This window comes from Nansenia antarctica, assembly GCF_963989245.1.
Source record: "Nansenia antarctica genome assembly, chromosome: 2".
Classification (NCBI taxonomy): domain Eukaryota; kingdom Metazoa; phylum Chordata; class Actinopteri; order Argentiniformes; family Microstomatidae; genus Nansenia; species Nansenia antarctica.
The window spans coordinates 64087561-64109694 of NC_137675.1; the positions used below are offsets into that span (position 1 = coordinate 64087561).

The window sequence follows — 22134 nt, forward strand, 5'->3', positions numbered from 1 at the left end:
GTGACATCTTCGTGTCAAAAACCTGTCTTGTACGGATGCAACTTTCTGTGAGTAAACACCTATAACAGTAGGCTTACTCCTATTTGAGTTGTTGAAACAATATTTTATTTTATTGATTTTTAAATGTTCTCACAGCTCATGGACTCTGAAAAAAGGATGGATGACAATTCCTTACCTAAAAAATTGCGGAGACCCAAACTCAAAGTAAGTCTAGTACAAACATTAAAACATTTATGTTAACAGCTTTATTTCACTGTTAATGTGTAAGTAGGGTAATCAGAGACCCATATATATCCAGCACAAGGACTGAAAAAGTGAGTTTCACATGTGAGACCTTTAACGTTGATGTCATCAAACCGAACAGTAATGCCACCCATGCAGTTGTATTGCTTTTACATGGTTTTATCATTATATGCTTTCTATTTGAATCATTTTTAACACAAGGCAGAGCAGGAGATTTTCAGTCCATTAGTATGTTTTTCTTAGTTGCAACCATTTCCAGCAACATGGCAAAAACATATACCTTGCTCTGAGCTTCATTAGGCATAGGTAACATGCATGTATAGACAGAGCTTACATTAAAACATTTACCTGAATGTAAATAGGTCAACCTTGATAACCTTTGAACCGTACATGATAGAACCATGGGGTTTGGACCATTGTTTTTCTCATGAAATTCTCTGTGAGATGGACATATTTATTTTAATCTAAAGTGAAAGCAAAATGATATGTGTGAACACCCTACAACATGAATGAATGAATGAATGAATGAATGAATGGTCTTTATTGTCATTGCTACAGTACAGGTACCAAACAACGAAATTTAGGAGGGGTGGCTCCCCTGGTGTTAGGAAAGAAGAAAAAAAAACTTTAAAAAACACTTTTAAAAAAAACACAAGAAGGGAAGGAGCTGGTTTACATAAATAAAGGCTATGTACACTATCCACTATACTATACTGTACAGATAGACGACTAGGGTTGTCATATTGCACATAGTGTTATTGCACATTTATTTAAAGTGTCGCAGTTTGCAGGCTTGAAATGTACATATTTGTGCCTCAGCACTACACCTGATTTTTTCAGTCCAGCAGCTGCCATCAATCCGTCCAGACTGTCCAGGGCCCAGAACCTAGGTCTTTGCTGTGTTCAGGGCCTGGACGGCCCTGGGGTAGAAGCTGTTCTTCAGTCTGTTTGTCCTTGCGGCCACGGTCCTGAACCGCCTTTTCGAGGGCAGCCAGGTAAAGTGTTCGTACCCAGGGTGGGTTGGGTCCCTGGAGATCTTGGAGGCCTTCCTGAGACAGCGTGTGTTGTACAGCTCTTCCAGAGAGGGGAGGGGGGCGCCGGTGATCTTCTGGGCTGTTCTCACGACTCTCTGTAGCACATTTCTCTCCGCGGTTGTGCAGCTGGAGAACCAGTTGCAGATGCTGTAGGTGAGGATGCTCTCCACTGCGCCGCGGTAGAAGGTCACCAGTATCTCCTGCTTGCTGTGTTCCTTCCTGAGGACTCTCAGGATGTATAGCCGCTGTTGTGCCTTCTTGATGGTGGCTTTTGTGTTGTCCTTCCAGGTCAGGTCATCCTGCATGTGCACCCCCAGGAATCGGAGGGTTGAGACTCTCTCCACGCTCTCTCCGTCGATGAGCAGGGGCTGGATCTCAGACTTTTTCCTCCTGAAGTCTACGATGATTTCCTGGGTCTTTGACTTGTTCAGCAGCAGGTTGTTAACCTTGCACAGCTTGCTCAGTTGCTCTACCTCATCCCTGTACGCCGCCTCGTCCCCCCCCCGAGATGCATCCCACCACGGTGGTGTCGTCTGCAAACTTTACGATGGAGTTGCTGGGGTGGACGGGGGTGAAGTCGTAGGTGTAGAGGTTGTAGAGGATGGGGCTTAGCACGCAGCCCTGGGGGGACCCAGTGCTGAGTCTGAGGGCTGTGGAGGTGTGGGGGCCCACCCGCACCCTCTGGGGGCGGTCGGTCAGGAAGTCCTTGATCCATGCACATATAGAGTGTGATAGACCCAGGTCTAGTAGTTTGGTCACTAGCCTGTCTGGAAGGATGGTGTTGAAGGTGGAGCTGAAGTCCACAAAGAGCAGTCTCGCGTAGCTGTTTCCCCTCTCCAGGTGGGATAGAGTGGCGTGGAGAGTCGTCGCGATGGCGTCCTCTGTGGACCTGTGGGCTCTGTAGGCGAACTGGTATGGATCCAGGTTGGGCGGGAGGCGTGTGAGTATGTGGGCCCGGACTAGTTTCTCGAAGCACTTCATGATGATTGGTGTGAGTGCCACCGGGCGGTAGTTGTTTAGGCAGCTCACCGTGCTTTTCTTCGGGACTGGGATGATAGTTGAGGTTTTCAGGCAGGGTGGGATGGTGGCCTGGGACAGGGACTGGTTGAAGATGTTGGTGAAAACCCCGGCCAGCTGGTCGGCGCAGTCCCTCAGCACCCGTCCCAGGACGCCATCCGGCCCCGAGGCTTTCCTGGGGTCCACCGCCTTCAGCACGCGTCTCACTTCATGCTCTGTGAGGGTGAGGCTGCTGAGAGCTGGAGAGAGTGGTGTTTGTGTTGTGGTTACCTCCATTCGCCCCTCGTCGAACCGGGCGTAGAAGGAGTTCAGCTTTTCCGCCAGCAGGGGGTCGTCCTCTGCGGCTGTGAGCCTGTTGGCTCTGAAGTTTGTCATGTGCTGAACCCCCTGCCACATCCGCCTGGAGTCGTTGCTCAGGAAGCATTCCTCAACATGTAGCCTTGTTAGCCAGGGAGAAAACATGTACTAAGAAAGACACAACCTCCGAGGTTTAGACGACGCTAGCAGAGGAAACACGACGAACTACTCACCTACACGACGTCTGGTTGGAACACAGAAACGTTTTTGATTCAATTACAATTAATTAATTTAGTTACCTGATGTAATGAGTTGCAGCTGATAGTTGAGAAGACAGGAGTAGTTTGGTAGCGGCCGTTATCTTCGAGAGCGCCCCCGTGACTGACACTAATGTCCAATCATCTTCTTCTTCTTCTCAGTTTGAATGGCGGTTTGCGACCAACTTGAGGCGCATTACCGCCACCTACCGGACTGTGTTTGGACGGTATATTTGACAGTGAAAAATTAAAAAATTAAAGAAGGGGGGGGGGGGGGTGTTAAATCGTGTCTATCAACCCAGTATCTTTCAAATACTGAATTACCTGTTTGACCATTTTGATTGCATTTCCTAATAAACTCTCCACAGTATCAATGGCCCCGGGCCTGAGCTGGATTACACTTCCTGCTAGTTTTTTTTTGTCCTGGGACACACCAATTGAATTATTATTAACTAATTCATAACGTAAAATATATAATAGGATAATTCATTATTATACTTGAATTATTCCAATTGGAACAAGATCGCCTGACTGTCTTAAGACATTGATATTCAGTGTCTTAAGACCAGTGATGCCGGTAACGCGATACTAAGTAACGTGTTACTCTAATCTGATTACTTTTCCCAGTAACGAGTATTCTATCGCGATACTATTTCCAAATCAGTAATCGGATTAAAGTTACTTATTCAAGTGACTGTGCGTTACTATTGCGTTACTACCTCATAACTTAGGCTAAATGCAGTATTTCTTTGTAATGTTCGATAGTAAACAAACATTTATTGCTTTTCTCGCGTCTTGGGGAGTGACGGCAGTGATCACGTTTTCAACACGAGGTGCAGCAGAATCGCTCACGTGTATCACCACGCTGATTGCACAGTGTAAACAGAAGCGTATAGCCTACACAATGGAGCGAGAACAGAGATATGCGTTAAATAGCTGGAAATATAGGGATTATTTTGAGTTTGTGTCAGCAAAGGATGACAAGAACATAAATGATCGTTGTACACTCTGTGCTGGAAAGAAAATATTGTCCTGTGGTAAAACCACAACATCAAATTTAAAGAAACATTTGGAATCTCAGCACAGCACAGTCAAGCTCGCGGAGAAAGTCCCAGAGACCGCGGCCTCGACTTCTGCGGGAGGTCCCACACCGCTCAAGCAACAAAAGCTGGACTTCAGTAGGCCTACAAAATCACAACCTGTAAGTGTGGGAGAGTTGAATAAATTGGTCGGGCGGTATGTTGTAGAGGAAATGCTGCCCATAAACACAGTTGACTCGCCCTCTTTCCGTGCCATCATTAACAAGATCCCCACTACTACCAATGCCGAGCTACCTCACAGAACATCTTTTTCTTCGTACTTGGAGAAGGAGTATGCAGAGATGGAAAAACATCTGAAGGCTGCGCTGAACGAGGTCGACTATGTGTCAACTACAGCGGACATTTGGACAGCTAACAATAGGAGCTATATGGGAGTAACGCTCCACTGGATTAGTAGATCCACATTAGACCGCAACAAGGCTGCATTGGCGTGTAGGAGAATCCGCGGTAGACACACGTATGATGTTATTGGTGCAGAAATCGAAAACATTCACTCTTCATATGGACTAATCAACAAAGTAGTAGCAACAGTGACAGATAATGGATCTAACTTTGTCAAGGCATTTCAAGTCTATCAGCCTGCTGTCACAGAGTCCGATGATGAGACGGTGGAGGAGGCCACGGATGATGTCACTTTTTTAGATGTGTCAGAAATCCTATCAGCTGAGGATGATAGTGATGGCCAGCTGATTCTTCCCCCGCACCAAAGGTGTGCTTCACATACCCTCAACCTTATTTCTACAAGTGATGTGGAGAAGTACATCACTTCCAAACCAGAGAGCAAGGCTGTGTATAGGAGCAGCACAGCAAAATGCACAGCTCTCTGGACGAAAGCAAGCCGATCTACCGTTGCGTCAGAAACGGTGGAGGAGGTTAACAAAAGAAAGCTCCTGGTACCGACATCCACAAGGTGGAATTCCTTTTACGAAGCCATAAAGAGAATCGCAGAAATCCCCATGAATGAGCTGACTACTCTGTGCAACAAGCTGGGAGTGAAGTGCTTCAAAGACCAGGAGTACCAGTACCTGCATGAGTACTGTACCGTCATGAAGCCTCTAACTATAGCACTGGATATCCTACAAGGTGACTGTCTGTATGGGACTTTACTGCCCACACTTTACTGCCCACACTTGAAGTCCTGATGCAGAAGACCCTTGCTGTGAAAGACACCCTATCCAAGATGACTGCAGGCCTTCCAGATGCCATAGTGCAGGTATGCTATGTTGTTCCATATTAAAGATAAATAAATACATTTTCATTGCACTATTCATGAACATGGAGCAGAGTCACACCATACTGCAGTATGTAGGTTGTCAGTTGCACAAACTAATTGCATACATAATTAGTAAATAAAGGTATAAATAATAGACCTTATAGGCTACAACTAGATAATAATAAACATATCAAATTATATCTTTCAGGCTATCCAGACTCGTTTTGCCAGTGTGCTGGACAACAAAGATGCCCTTCTCGCAGCTGCTAGTTGTCCAAAATTCAAACTCCGATGGCTGAGAGATGAAGGTAGGAGGGAGCAAGTAAAGGAGCTTCTCACAGCAGAATGTCGCAAAACTGCTCCTGCAGCACAGAGCCCTGCCAGTGTACCCACCACGACTGCCAACCAAGGCGAGATGGACTTTTTTGCTTTTGAGGCGGAGCCAGAGGAGACCTACTCGGCAGAAAAGGAAGTCATGGACTACTTGAGGTCAGGGCATGAGCTTCAGATTCTGAATCAGTATCCAAACATTAAGAACATTTTCCATCTAGCGCTCCTGTAGAGCGGCTCTTTAGTCTGGGAGGTTTGGTGCTCACGCCTAGAAGGAACAGACTTTCTGACAAGAGGTTTGAGAAGCTTCTGTTAATGAGATACAACCACTGGTTTACTCGCCCCTTTCCACTGTTTCACTCATAGTGTGTTCATGGCCTCCATAGCGTGTTCATGGCCTCCATAGCGTGTTCATGGCCTCCATAGCGTGTTCATGGCCTCCATAGCGTGTTCATGGCCTCCATAGCGTGTTCATGGCCTCCTTCCAGTCTTGACAGCTGAGTTCACTCTTCATTGATAAACTCAGACTCACCCAGTTTAGGATTAGGATTATATTAGGATCATATCTGAATGGTCAGGGTAGGTTTTAGGTTTTGTGAAACCACTCCTTGCTAGTTACTGTGTTAAATAAAGATTATATTTATTTTATTGTTTAAAAACAAGTATTTATGTTGGGTGAGGCAAAGAAAGACTCTTTATTTTGTTGTTTTAAGTTATTGTTTAAAGTTTAATTATGTAATTTAAGTTACTGTTAAAATAAAGTGAGTTTTGGCAAAACCAGTTTTCATTTTTATGTTGCGGGGGGGGGGGGGGGGGTCGGGTGCCTAGGCAGCTGCCAATAGTAACTAAAAAAGTAACTAGTAATCTAACTTAGTTACTTTTAAAATCAAGTAATCAGTAAAGTAACTAGATTACTTTTTAAAGGAGTAATCAGTAATCAGTAATCAGAATACTTTTTCAAAGTAACTGTGGCAACACTGCTTAAGACATCTCAAGATGTTCTGTGTCTTCAAGACACAGAAAATATGGCTCTTATGCTCCATGTCTTAAGTGAGTGAATGAGTGCATGTCTTCAGGTTAGGTCTTAAGACGACTTAAGACATCTTGACAGACAAAATGTCTTATTTTGGTTAATTAAGACATCTTAAGACATCTCAAGACAAGGTGATGGCTGGGTATGTGTCTGTAGTACTTAAAACACAATGCATGGATCCAGAAGATCAAATGCATTGACTGGGAGGCTGTTAATAAACGTTTAGCGATTTCAGCATTGATGGAGGTGTGGCACATAGGATATTATATGTAACACCTGCTCGTTTGTATTGTACTATAACAAGTATCCTCCATCAATGTGTAATTGTTTACCCCTTAGCGCGAGCGGTAGAACAAAAGAAACATGAGCTTAGGGCATGTTTAGAGTCGAAACTGGTCGAGATGGCAATTTTGCCACAGCCTGTCAAGGGTTTACCTTCGCCTGTTGCTAAGCACCCTTTTACATTTGACCAGGAAAAAGAATTGCTCAAACTGAGATTAGACCAGGAATTTGCACTTGAGAAAATGAAATGTGAAATCCAAATGCAAACTGTGGAGTTAGAGAGACATAGGTCGAATTTGATTGAAGACGGTAAAATCAGTAGTGAAGTCTTAAGTAGTGGGGGTTCTTTTGCTTCCAGGGGAGCAAATAGAGGCTTATTTGATATAGCAGGAAACTTGAAACTTTTACCTAAATTTAATGAAAGGGATCCTGACTTGTTTTTTTTGTTGTTTGAGCGCGTCGCTGACACTCGTGGTTGGCCAGATGCTGAACGCACCCTCATGTTACAATGTGTTTTTACAGGTCGAGCACAGTTGGCATATTCGTCTCTGAGCCGTGAGGATTCTCTGATTTATGAGAAAGTGAAGTCTGCAGTGCTTAAATCTTATGAACAGGTTCCGGAGGCCTACAGACAGAAGTTTAGGAATTGGAGGAGAAACAAGAGTCAGACACATCTTGAGTTTACAAGAGAATTAGTTTTGCATTTCAATCGCTGGTGCAAGGCGTCTGATGTAGATGATTTTGATGATTTGTGTGATCTGATTGTACTGGAGCAATTAAAAAATGCTATTCCCCAGAATATAGCCACCTATATTAGTGAAAAGCAGGTGACTACTCCTGCTGAAGCTGCTGCGTTGGCAGATGATTTTACATTGACTCATAGCAGGGGTAAGTTTGGAGAGCCGCGTATGTTTGGTGAGTCTCGCGCTTATGTGCCAGAGTCTGGGTTTCAGAGGAGTACCTTTGGTTTTGATACGCCACCTGCTGGTCAGTCAGCTGCAACTGATTTTGGTCGTAGAGGTCAGAATAGTTCAAGGAGTTATGAGAATCAGAATAGTTCAAGGAGTTAGGAGAATCAGAATAGTTATGATAAAGTGTGCAGTCACTGCCATAAAAAGGGGCATGTTAAATCTGAATGCTATGCTTTAAAGTCTAGAGCAGGGGTCGGCAACCTATGGCACGCGTGCCAGCAGTGGCACGCGACAGCTTAAACAGTGGCACGCAAGCGAGATCTCGCAAGTGCGAGAATGGGAGTTTATTTTTATTTTTATGTTGGCTGCGTTCGTAAATTCGCGCACACTGGGTTCAATGTCACAATGGGATCAAGTATTTTGATTGGACTAGAGGCGGTCTCAGGGACGCTCCGGCGCTCTCAGGGCGAATTTACGAATGCAGCCAGTCTCTCATCCACTCCACGAGATCCGTATTCTGGCGCCAATTGTCGTAAAAGTACAATTCTGAATTTTGTCTCACCCTGCTGTCTCATTAGCATGGCAGGCCTGAAAGTAAAACTTCGTGAATTCCAGCCTTCATGGACAGAAGAGTGGGGTTTTGTGTCCCAGAAAGACCGTGCTGTATGTGTCCTATGTTTTGAAAATGTTGTTTGCAGAACTTCAAGCGTTAAACGGCATTATGAGACCAAACATCAGAAGTCGTTCAAGGATGAAGCAGACAAGGCCGAATCAATAAAACGTGCTGTGTCACGGTATGGGAAGCAATATCCAACACACCAAACACCCATTTTGGTGTGTTGGAAGTACAACAAGCAACACATCATTCCACTGGAGAGCGTCACCATCGATACAGTGGCCGACGAGGGCGACCTGCGCAACGGCTGGCTCATCAAGACGCCCACCAAGTCCTTCGCCGTCTACGCCGCCACGGCAACTGAGAAGTCTGAGTGGATGAGTCACATTGGCAAGTGTGTGGGCGACCTGCTTGAGAAGAGCGGGAAGGCGCCAACAGGCGAGCACGCCGCCGTGTGGATACCTGACTCGGAGGCCACTATCTGCATGCGCTGCCAGAAGGTCAAATTCAATGCCGTCAACCGTCGCCACCACTGCCGCAAGTGTGGCTTTGTAGTGTGCAGCCCGTGCTCCGACAAGAAGTTCCTGCTGCCCAGCCAGTCGTCTAAGCCGGTTCGCGTGTGCGAGTTCTGCTTCTCGCAGCTGGCCACAGGGGGCGGCTTGGCCCCGCGCTCTGACTCCTACAGCCGACCGGGGTCAAAGTTTAATAGCAGCAACTTGTCGGACGACGATGATGAGGACGACAGCAGTGACTGAGAATGGCTCAACTCCTGCCAACCGTCCTTCTTCCTTCTATTCAGGAATTAATTAGTGCTATTCCATTTATTATTTTGGGGTTTTTGCTTTGTCTTTAGTTTAATTGTGTCAATCCCACCACTGCTTGAAATTTTCAACGGAGGATTAGTTCATGGCGTTCATTCAACGCTTTTGAGGAACATGCTCTCTTATTTTGTTTCTTTTTATTTCTTGCTGGAATTAGTTTTTTTCGAACCATGATGATATTGTGGTGAAATGCCTGTTGGAAGTTGTAGTATGTTCGGTAAACATCTGAACACTATTTGCAGACTGGTTGCTTCTTTTGACATTTCACCTTCTCCAATGTTCATTATTTTATATGAATGAATCAGTGGACCCCACTACAGGAGAGAGTGGTGCTGAGAGTAAATTAACACCACTCGTTGTTCCTAACTAATTTAATCTTTGAATTGATTCCCCCCCCCCCCCCCCCCAGGAATATATCTTTCTACCAATGAACCTTAAGAGGTGCTTGTCCTTCCCGCAATGCTGTATGTATTTCTGTAGGGACAAGTGAGTGTTTGGCAGTGTTTAGGCATGCTGTCCATGGCCCTCTGTAAATCATTCAGGAAAAATACCTACGGTGCATTCTTTTTAGGTGTGTGTAATTTCTTCAGTATTTTTCTACCCTCTATGTATATTTCTCCTCTACAATATGCTTTTGATTGAAATGAATTGTTGTACATTTAACCAGGCGCGGATCTATGGGTGGGCCTGGGTGGGCCTCGGCAGATTCATAAAAATACATATTTTTTTATAATAAAATATTTTTAAAGTTTAATTTTCACTAACTAACTGTAATGTGAATAGTTTTGTCTTGGAAATGATTAAAAGTATGTATTAATACTAATAATATTCAACTTCCTCTCTTACGTTTACATTGCTTCCTCTTTTACGTTTACTCTGATTGTTCAGTTGACCTTGACCAGTTGTTCAGTGTGCGCGCTACGATGGCTAAACAGCTAACATTGTCCCGCTTTCTTAAAAAGCCACGCCTGGAAGTCAGTGAAAATAATGAAAGTTTGGACCAGGCCTTGCCTAGAAATCTTATTTATTCACAATAACAGATGATGACGCCACACGCCGACGTGCGGAGAGTCCGAGACAGCGCTGTAATAGTTCGGTGAAGTATATTTTTTATGAGACTTTCCAAGATTAAAACGAAGAGGGAAACATTTGTGTGGAACAACATTGTGTATGCCTTCACTGGATATAATAATATAATACAATAGAAGCACACAACTTTACACAACAATATATGTGTATACACCAGTTTACGTAAATCCCCTAATAAGCAGCGTTAGGTTTTGTAATAAAATGATGGATCACCACAACTGGTCCGAGCCAGGTACATGTATGATTCAACTTGAGCTTTCGGTTTGCACTGGACTGTCAACACCCACAGTTAAAAGCTTGCAAATGATAATACAGGCATTTCTTATTACAATTTCTATACTTGGTCCTCCATAGTTGATGGTTATTGGTTAATTCATTGACTATTGCGTGCGCTTGAATGCCTTGCGTGTGTGTATTATTGATTGATTGAAAACCTTTATTGTCCCCAATGGGGAAATTTAGTTGTCAAACAGCTCAGTTAGGGCAGAAAACATTCAATACAGAAAACAGAAAACATTAAATAAAATACATAAAACAGTGCAGGCTCAATAAGTAAAAAGTTCCAAGTTCCAAAGTTCCAGCTCCAGGTCTCCCCCACCCTGCAGGGCCTGGTTGTAGAGTCGGAGTGCAGCTGGAACAAAGGACTGTCCAAATCTTTTTGCACTTTGACGGGGGAGAACAAATCTGTGGCTGAACTTGCTCCTCATCCCCGCCAGCTCGCAGTACATCGGGTGGGAGGGATTGGCCAGCATGGCCGCCAGTTTTTTCCCCATCCTCTGTTCTGCCACCACCTCTAGGCTGTCCAGCCCGGTCCCCACCACAGAGCTGGCCTTCTTCACCAGTTTGTTTAGCTTCGCAGCATCCCTGGCACAGATGTTTCCACCCCAGCAGGCCACGGCGAAGAACAGAACGCTGGCAACCACCGACTGATAAAACATTTGCAGCAGCTTGTTGCAGACACCGAAAGACCTCAGCCTTCTCAGGAAAAACAGTCTGCTCTGCCCTTTCCTGAGAAGAGCCTCGGTGTTGTCAGTCCAGTCCAGTTTGTTATTAATTTGTACTCCTAGGTACCTGTAGGAGTCCACCCTCTCGACTTCCACCCCCTTGATGGTGATGGGGGCTGGGGTCCTTCTCTTCCTCCTAAAATCCACCACCAACTCCTTTGTTTTATAATAACTTGTTTGGCTGTCCGTTGCATTCTCTGGGTAGACAGGTACTTTATTTATTTTCCGTTCGTTTCATGGTCTGCATAGTGATCTCCTCCAGTCCCTGCGAATATTTTGCGTGTGTGCGTGCGTGCGTGTGCGTGTGTGTGCGTGTGTGTGCATGCGTGTTGGTCGTACCCAAATGTTTCGAGCACCCACGGGCAGAAACATAAATCGGCGCCTATGATCGCGAGCCCGGTTGTGTTCCATCCATCTGGCTGCTCATACATAGGTCTAAAACGTGCGGTGATGAGTTTCACTCAGGCCTACCCAGATTTTTCCAGGCCTACCCATCAGCCACTTTCTGTATCCGCCACTGCATTTAACAAATGTCTCCAATGATCAGTATGCAAAGCCTGGAAAGCTAATGTTAACTGTCTTATCTGTTTAACCTATTTTAGTTTGTTGCTAATGACAAATCTGCTAATGCTTTGTATGATTGTATGGTTAAGCTAGGTGTGTGTCTTAGGATGCCACTTCCAATTTGGAGGTTTAACAGTTTCTCTGCATGGCTTGGCTTGATATGAGATGCCGACAGTCAATCGTCCCAAAAATGAACAATGAAGTTCTTAATTGTCACACAGTGCCTTCTTAGAAAGATACGTAGTCTGTTTAAAGAACAGCACGACGAGTCAGTCTTTGAAATTAGAGACACAAAAAAGGATGCTGCAATGACCAGCCCACAAATATATTTTTGCCCAACACAGTGCGAGATATTTTGAAGAGGGGCACTACCATTTTAAGGGGGGAAATCCATGATTTAGTGTAGACATTAAGTGCAATCAATGTGTGTGATTGTTAACCATGGTGTGTATGTTTGTAGTTGAAGTGTAAGAGGGCGTTATGCTTTACTTCAAGAAGATGCGTTGCTTTATAGAGTACAGTCCAGTGTTGCGATGTTCCTGGCTTAACAGATTGTTTTGTCTAGAGAGACTGGCAAACATGTGGTTAACTGTCTGGCAAACATGTGGTTAACTTCCACAATGACTTGAGTGAAGATCAGGAAATCAGCCCATTGTCTTACTGTCGTCTCCTCGTGTGCGACCGCTTCCTAACCTGCCATTCTAAGGTCAGAGGGCATTTGCACTGTCAGAAAAACCTCCACTGAACTTCACTGACCCTGGAGGGAAAGGGTTGCGTAGCCCCACAGGAACTCTCAAGTGTCTCCCATTTACTTCTCTCAGAAAAAAAGAAACAAGACCGCCCCTATCCACCCCCTCCCCTCTTCGTTCCTGTAAATTAATTGAGCTTCCCTATAAGTGACCATGACCATGGTCTAAGGCGCAGACCATGTGAACTGGGAACTGAGACTTAATTTGTTAGAGGAACAATGATGGACACTACCAACAACCACAACTTTCTTTACACAAATGTAAACACACTAACTTTACAGGTTCTCCACTCTGGGTTGGACCGATCTTAGTCTCATCACTTTCAATAGACCTGTTTCTCTTCCTGTGTTTCCATGGTTTCTTTGTATGTCTGCTTTGTAGCATTTTTACACTTGAACAGTCAAGCTCAGAGGTGGTTGTAGACTTGAACTCGTTTTCAATGTTGCCTGTTAAATTTTTCAGTGGAAAGTGGAACGTTTTTTCTGCTCAGAAGAACTGCGTGTGTTGAGTGGAGGAACTGAGATTGAAAAGGGATTCTTGTGTTTTTATGCGTTTCTTTACATACATCACTAAGGAGTAATTGTAGACCTCTGTAACAGTGGGTTTCTTCAGCAGGCAATAAGACATGAGAAAATCAATACTTCTGATGTTTGAAAACAAATCTCTTGACTAACCCATAGTTTCTAATTATCTTTTAGTACTTTGGATGCACTCAAAATGCTTCAACAGCTTCTTTTGTGGGTTATCATACTAACATGAAAAACACCAATCTGCTCTCTAGTATTTGGCATATCTATCTTGACTTAAATCCTAGCATATACTGATGTTCATCCAATGGTAATGTTATTCCTCTTTATGAGTATTTTAAAAAATAATTCTTTTTTTGTTTTAATTCTGTTGATTTTGTACATTTGTACAGTTTGTTTTGTAAAGTATATTGCTGTAAAATTACGCTGTTTCAGGTCTCCTTGCGCTCATCCCACCCACACGTACGGACTGTATTGACCACCAGCACTTTACCCTCCCTGTCACCTCAGGAGAGTGGTCGCAACCAAGAGCTATGTCACTAAGACCTTTGAGACAGGACTGGATTACGGGAATTCCTCAGGACATCACCTCAGGAGGGTGGGTGCTGGTGGGGCCGACACAACCTGAGATTTGGATTTGTACATCCATGAAGCAACAATTACTTTTTGAGCACAGAACTGAGGGAACAAGAATTCTGAAAGAGACCATACCATACCTATTAAAGAGGTTTACTTTGTCTGTTTGGTTAGTTTGGTTTGTGAACCACTCGCATATCATGGATTTTTCCAAGTTCTCTTGTTTGCTGTTGGGTGGTCTTTATGTTGTTATCCTCTTTGCGATTTGTTTTGTTCATTTTATTTCTTGTTTAAAACTTCTCAAAAGGGCTTAAACCTGAATGTAATCATGCATATCATCGTTACTAATTCTCAGAAATATATATAACATATTGCCTAAAGTCTTGTCTTTTTGTGGCTTGATACTCTCACACACACTACTCTCACAACACTTTTTTTCAGAATAGGCTAGGTGCACAATCTCCACTACTTCCTGAAAGGCACCTTGCATGAACATATCCTGTCTCACTCTATTGGTTTAATTGATTAATCAGCTGTGCACTGTGTGTTCCAACAGTTTACCGCACAGCTGATTAATCAATTAAACCAATAGAGTGAGACAGGATATGTTCATGCAAGGTGCCTTTCAGGAAGTAGTGGAGATCGTGCACCTAGCCTGTTGGGTGTAGGCCATTGTGTTTAGTCGGCTTGCCAGGAGGTGGTGACAGTTTTCTCAGGGAGTTGAGAACTGACTGACTTATGACATCGTATCTGGTTTGGTCACATGACCTCTCGTTACCTTGTGACTATTACCAGGCTACAATTCAGCTGCCAAACTGGTCTGTCAGTCCTGCTCAATGTTAAGCATGGGTGGGTCGTAGGATGTCCACCATGTACATACATTTTTACCACTTCAGTTTTTATTACACTTCTTTAGCTGTGTGCCTCTTTTAAGGCGACAGACTTTATGGAAGGCTTGATAATTCAAACACTGAAGAACATTTTAGACATTAAAATAAAGTGTTAGATGGATAGAAACATGAAATATTAGGTAGGCATCTCCAGAATTATTCCAAAATCATTGCATGGAATGGTATGATACCATTCTTCATTCCATGCATTACAATGAGCCCGTCCTTTGATTTCTGCCTCCCCTGAACTTTGTATCAAACTCATTTGGGAAGTTTTAAAATGGTGAGGGTTAATTTGACTCAACTGTCTAAATGTTAGACTTTTTCCACATCCAAAACTATCATTAGAGCATTGAGGTAGTAGTTTAAAATGTTGATCATGACAATCCGGTTTCTGTTTTAGATTGGGCCAAACCAAATGGTTAAGGACCCTGGCTAAATGCCAGAAACCGAAGAACACGAATCACTGGGCAAACTACAACATGGAACAGGATTTCACATTAAATCTGAATTTGGATGGTTGCTGACTGTCACATTCCCTGAATAAATTATTTATTTATGCAGTTGAACTTTCCCAACAACATGCAAAAGAACCATTAAAAGCACAATGAAATAGAATAGCTCAATACTAATTAGCTGTGAGCTACCCTCACTCACATATTACACCCCACAGGTTGCTGAGAGTAGCTAAATAATCTCCCTCTGGTATAACGAAACAAAACTACTTTTTGAGAGTAATTAATGTAGCCTAAACATTTTGTTAATGCCATTTGCAGCAAAAGGTTGCTACTGCTGTTAGAGTTGTGATGTTGTAATTTATCATACATATAAACATTGTGTAAATACTGCGGGTAAGCTAACTGACTACACACTCTGATACTTCCACACACACTGATATAGCAGTATGGATTGCCTTATGATGAGAGTGATGAAAGGAATGGGTGCCACTGTCATGCCAGGAAAAGTCATTTTTGATCAGTTCAAGGTAAGGCAAGTTTATTTGTATAGCACATTTCATACAACAGGGGCAATTCAAAGTGCTTTACATATAGCATTAAAAAATACAGCAAGAGGAGGATAGTAAGAAAATAAAAATGACAAGAATATAAGTTAAATAGATAAACATTTAACAAGATTATAGACAATAAATAAAAAGCAGATATAAGAAGTAAATAAGTAAATAGATAAAACATTTAATAAGATAATGGTTAATGAATAAAAAGACATTGATAGAAGTGTTAGTGTTTAATCATAACTGCTGCAAAACATGAAGGTTTTTAGCTTGGTTTTAAATATTTTTAGGGTTTGGGCCGGTTTGCTTTCTTCAGGGAGTTTGTTCCAGGAGCATGCGGCAGAGTGACTGAAAGCTACCGCACCGTGTTTTGTTTTCACTCTTGGAATAAGTAGCTGATTAGTCTAAAGCCGGGTACACACATAAAGATTATCTGGCCGATTTTGGCCCGATTTTCCGCCTTCCGACCAAAGACAGAAAACGCCCGATAATCGGATGACTCTAAAGATTATCCTATAATATTATCCTGTGGTGTGAGGTGTGTTAAGAGTCAATCTCTCCCGACAATCTGCTCGGAAAATGGTGGTGGCCGACAATCGTAAATGTCAAATGTGTTCAATACTTACGACCAAAAATCCTAGGGTTGCCAGATGGATTCAGGTTTTTGCATGTCCGATTTGCGAGTCCGATTGAGACATGGAATGGAATGTAGCCAATCAAGAAGCGAGCTGACTTCTTCGGCACTTTATTTGCACTTTATTTGCCCTGTCGCACATGGTTGCCTCGTACAGGTCAGTCAGGGTACTACGTTAGATAATAATAATAATAATAATAATAATAATAACTTTATTTGTATAGCGCTTTTCCTGCAAACTTTGCAGCTCAAAGTGCTTTAATCATTATATAATCTTAATTGAATTATTTTGTAATTTAAAGGCAATATTAAAAGGATGGGTTCACGCGAGATTTCTGGCTTGGGGAACGAGACTCTAGAGAGTCTGGAGTCTGTCGTAATGATAATCTTTATGTCTGTGGGGTGCTGAAATGGGAAAATCGGCGCACACCACACACAATACGATCAAGGCTGTTCAATCCAAGATTTTTTATCTTCATGTGTGGGGTCTGTCTCAGATAAAAAATCAGTTAAGATTTTGAAAATCCTATTACAATATTGTGGTCTACAGTGGCAAAGGCAGCGCTAAGATCTAGTAGTACCAAAACTGAGATTTTCCGGAGTCTGTGTTTACATGACTGTCATTAAAGACCTTAATAGGTAATTCAGTGCTATGTAGGGGGCGAAGGCCTGATTGAAAGTAATCAAAGAGATCATTTAGGGTCATACAGGAAAGGTTTGATATGGGTTTGTAGTTGTTCAGTATAAATGGGTCTAGACCAGTGGTCTTCAACCGGGGGTCCGCGACCCCTAGGGGGTCCGCAGAGGTACTGCAGGGGGTCCGCCAAATGTTTTCAGAATATTTAACAATTTTCACCAAAATAATTTGTGACAATTAAAAAATATAACAAAAGTTATATTGAGTAAACTAATAATAGGCAATTAATAGGCAATAATAAGCTACTTTTGACAAAAAACTATTTACAATAAAAATGTACTATTTACTATTTGCATTATGGGTAATGACCCGAGGCACTGTTGAAGCTGAGTGTTGATTAAACTGGTTGATTTAAACGTGCGCAAGTTGTCAGAGTCCAATAATGATATTATAACTTCACATTATTAGTTACTACTATTAATTAGTGAAGCAGGATGGATACATTTGTAACAGTAACGAGACCTCGAGCTCGAGATCCAACGGCTAGGCCTACTCCTTCCACCTCGGCCCCAGCAGCGCCTGCCCCAGGGGCAGATAAACGCAAAAGAGAAAAGTCCCGAAAATATTCAGAAGTGTACCTAAAGTTTGGATTTACTTTCATAGAAACCGAAGGAGTGGAATTGCCGGTGTGTGTTGTTTGTGCGGCGACGCTCTCAAACGAAAGCATGAAGCCATCAAAGCTGCAACGACACTTTGAGACGAATCATGGCCACTTACAAGATAAAGCACTGGACTACTTTCAGGCTCGTCTGCACTCTCTCCAAGGCCAACAGACAATGATAAGAAAATCTGCGAAAGTCGGTGAGCTTGCTTTGAAAGCCTCATATCAAGTTGCTCTTCGCGTTGCCCAGTGTAAAAAGCCATACACAATTGCAGAAGATTTGATATTGCCTGCGGCCACTGATATGTGCAAGACCATGTTTGGGAGTGATGGATATGGATATGCAGAAAAGTTGAAGACTATCCCATTGTCAGACACAACAATTGCTCGGCGAATTGGTGAAATGGCATCGGATGTGAGGGTGCAGTTAATTGAGAAAATTACAAACGGCGGAGGCATTTGCACTCCAATTGGATGAATCAGTGGACATGTCCAAAGACGCACAGCTCTTGGCATTTGTGCGCTTTGTTGACCAAGACGAAATGTAAATGTGAATGAATAAATGAAATGTGTGAAGAGTTCTTGTTTTGTAAGAAGCTTCCTGAACGCATAACAAGTGCTGAAATTTTCAAAGTGATTGATTACTTTTTCGGTGAAAATGACGTACGTTGGGCAAAGTGTGTCGCGGTGTGTACCGACGGTGCGTGCGCTATGACTGGGCAAAAGAGTGGACTGATGGCGCTTGTCAGAAAGTGATGTGGACTCACTGCATGCTGCACAGAGAATCCCTCGCCGCTAAAGAAGTGAGTGCTGAGTTTGCCGATGTTATGGACACTGTTGTAAAGGCTGTACATTTTATTAAGAAGAGTGCCCTACAAACTTGCCTCTTCGCTTCTTTATGCGCCGCTACAGGAGAGGAACACACAGCGCTCCTTTACCATTCAGAAGTCAGATGGCTTTCCCGTGGATCCGTATTGGCACGAGTATTTGAATTACGCACAGCTATCCACGAATTTCTAATTGGCCAAAACCGCGCGGAGCTGGCTGCGCATTTCATCGACAATGCCTGGGTCTTTAAACTGGCATATCTGGCGGACGTTTTCGCAGAGTTGAACCGGCTGAACAGTTCTATGCAGGGCCGCAATACACACGCCATTCAGCTGTATGATAAGATGGAAGGCTTCCTGAAAAAAACGAAAAGATGGAGAGAGCGCGTCAGGGGAGATAACATCTCCATGTTTCCATCAGTGGAGGAGTTGGATTCCGCGGTGATCTCGCCTGACGTGAAACGCGCAATTGGTAATCACTTGGAGGCACTTGAATGGCAATTCGAAAAATATTTTTCTGAGACTGAGTCCTGGAGAAAGGACAAGACCTGGATACAGTTTCCTTTCAAAGAGAATGCACCCGACGGCTCAAATCTGACAGCCGCTGAGGAAGATCAGCTGATCGACCTAACCACAGATAGTACACACAAGCATGTGTACGAGTCAAAGCCACTGATCCAGTTCTGGATCCATTGCCAAAAATTCTTCCCACAACTGACAGCAAAGGCCATGGTGAGCCTCTTGCCTTTTGCAACCACATATCTTTGCGAAAGTGGATTCTCCTCCCTCACCCACCTGAAGAGCAAATACCGTTCAAGACTGCAGCCTGAGGATGACATGATGCTCTGCCTGACAACCTCCATCTCCCCCAGAATAGACAAGCTGTGTACCACCCAGCAGGGCCAGTTATCTCACTGAGGTAAGCATACCTGACTTCCTGAAGCTAAATGTTTAATTGTTGAATAATAATAATAGAAAATATAAGCCTCATCAACAATAATAATAATAATAACCAATAATAATTATGCATGAACGTTTTATCAATCATAAACACATATAGGTTAATAACCCAGTAATTAGCCTGTTACTTATTAATTTTCCCTTGTGACCTGACCCCCTGCCTGTCTGCCGACTACTCCTCCTGTCTGACCCCCTGCCTGTCTGCCGACTACTCCACCTGCCTGCCGACCATTCTTCCTGCTTGATTCCCCACCTGTCTGCCGACCCTTCCTCCTGCCTGACCTCCCGCCTGCCTGACGACCCACCTGCCTATTCCCATCAGCCTTGTTACTAGAAATAAACCTTTATTATTTAACTCTTACCTGTTCACCTGTGTCTGCGTTTGGGTCCTACCTCTGGTCGTGACAAAATAGGTTAATAAGGTGAATAACGTTATTATAGGCCTTAAAATGTGACATAAAAAAAAAAAAAATATTACAGGAGAGAAAAATGTATTACATGTGGGTCCTTGGGCTGAAAAGGTTGAAGACCCCTGGTCTAGACCGTTCTTTTTTAGTAAAGGCTTGATAACTGCAGTGTTCAGGGTTTCACAGCCTCTCAACGGTGAGAATGTATGAGTGTCTGGTCTCAGATCCTCAGAATAGAGTTGCACATTGCTGGATGCAGTGTAAAGCTATAGGGCACAACCTACTGGCAGGAGTATAAACCGGATGCATGTCGCCTCCTAGCAGCTCCACTGCCAGTCCTCCTACTGCAAACAGAAACAGAGGTGAGAGAACCTTGTGTAGAGGAAGGGGTGATGTGGATGTATATTTGTAGAAGAAAAGTGGGTCAAATAACTGGGTCTGTCATGAGGCACACTCCTTCTGAAATACAGTCTCAGTGGTCGCCCAGAGATGCATAGATCTCTCCACGGATTTCAGAACTCTGAAAGTGGACGATTACTTCACAAAACAAGTCTCACTTTAAAAATGTGATACATTTTCTGATATATTTCAAATGACACAGTAGAGAGCAGCAAATATACAATGACAAACTCGGAGGGTGGACAGTTCAATTAGGAGCGTTCAAGCATTCAAATAGCAAACACATTTTCAACAAACCTGTGTGTGGAGGTGGGTCTTACAGTTCTTACACACTAACACTGAAACTTGAGACACAATGACCAAACCTGAAACTCATGTACCTCATCTTACACCAAGTCTGCACAAATAACAATAACGCTACACACAATTCTCTACATTTGGCACAATCTTCATTGATAAAATCTCGTGTTCCCATGGAAAACACTACCATTCAAAATGCTAAACTAAACCGACCAATGACACCATTGGCTCCTCTATGGGCAAACACCTATTGCTTTTCAATTAGCAATTATAGCTTTAGCAAAAAAAGGGCCAAAGGTGAGCTCTCCTGTGTTAGGGAGAACAATGGATGCCAACTTTGCCAGGACCCCACTGCTGACACAGAGACCAACCATGCCAAACCATGTCCTGTGGACAGATGAGCCCAAAATAGAGCTTTTTGGTAAAACACATCATTCTATTTTTTACAGAAAATGAAATGAGGCCTTCAAATGAAAGAACACAGTTCCTACAGTCAAAAATGGTGGAGGTTCACAGATGTTTTGGGGTTGCTTTGCTGCTTCTGGCACTGGATGACTTGAATGTGTGCATGGAATCTTGAAATCTGAAGACAGAAATGGTTTAAGACAAAGCGTTGGAGAGTTCTGAAGTGGCTAGCAATGAGTCCAGGGACCTCATTTATAAAAAAAGTACTTGAACGTCATCTTTGACATGCATGTAAGCACATTTTTCTAAACGGACGTAAGCATTATTTATAAAATGGGCTGCGCTTGTTTAAAATTGCGTACGCACTAAAGTCTATAAATACCAAATATACTTGAAATTGAACGCAGGTGAATGAGCTTTGTATTTACGCCCTGTGATAGCGGCTCAATTAGAGTGGCTGAATTAACCAGGGGTAGTGGTGGTCTAGTGGATAGTGAGTTGGACTTGTGATCGGAAGGTTGTGAGTTCAAATCCCGCCTGAAACCACACCACTACTAGTGTGCCCTTGAGTAAGGCACTTAGCCCTCAGTTACTCCAGGGGGAATGTCCCTGTAATTTGTAATTGTAAATCGCTTTGGATTAAAAGCGTCTGCTAAATGTCAAAATAAAATAAGCCAAGTGCTATAAATAGGCTTAATTGAGGTATTGGGCAGCACCTTTGACGAGTTCACACAATGGTAGACAAACAAAAAAAGAAAAACTTTACTGAGGAGATCGACTTTTCAGAAATAGATGCGCGGTCGCAAACGCTCTTCCCCCAATCACATCAGGCAGGATGCGGCTGAAGGAGGGCTGGGATATACCCGACCGCCTTTATCACACCTCAATTTAGAATGATTACACCATAAAATAGTCTATTGACATATAAAGGAATACTGAAATCCAATCATAAACATCAGTTCCCTTTAAATCTTGAATTAAACTCATTTCTCGGCTGATAACAACATTGTTAATTTTATTACGAGCCTTTGCATGAATTACAGTAGGCCTAGACAGTGCGGCTCACATGCCTGTAATAACTCTGCATAACCAGTAGGTAATGTGCGTACGTCAAGTCAATACCTGACGTAGTGCTACGATCGTTTCCACGGTCAAATTGACTCACGTTTTTATAAATCACTACTTTGACGTGGTTTTCTACGTACGACACGGGTAAGATCAAATTTGATCCAATGTACTTTCTATAAATGAGGCCCCTAGAGTATTTGGCAAAAGAAGAGTGGTCCAAAATTATTATTGTTAATTTTTCCAAAGGGTGTGCTACCAAACATCAGTATAT

At 43.1% G+C, this 22134-nt stretch overlaps 1 protein-coding gene across 1 annotated transcript; it reads left to right on the top strand.

The window, feature by feature from the left end:
- Window positions 1–8296: 8296 nt before the first annotated feature.
- Window positions 8297–9088, top strand: LOC308150435 (pleckstrin homology domain-containing family F member 2-like; the record flags this gene model as incomplete). The annotated part of the gene is made up of 2 exons (XM_080523267.1): window positions 8297–8311; window positions 8564–9088. The coding sequence occupies 2 exons, from the start codon at window positions 8297–8299 to the stop codon at window positions 9086–9088; spliced, it is 540 nt and encodes a 179-aa protein (XP_080379393.1).
- Window positions 9089–22134: the final 13046 nt, after the last annotated feature.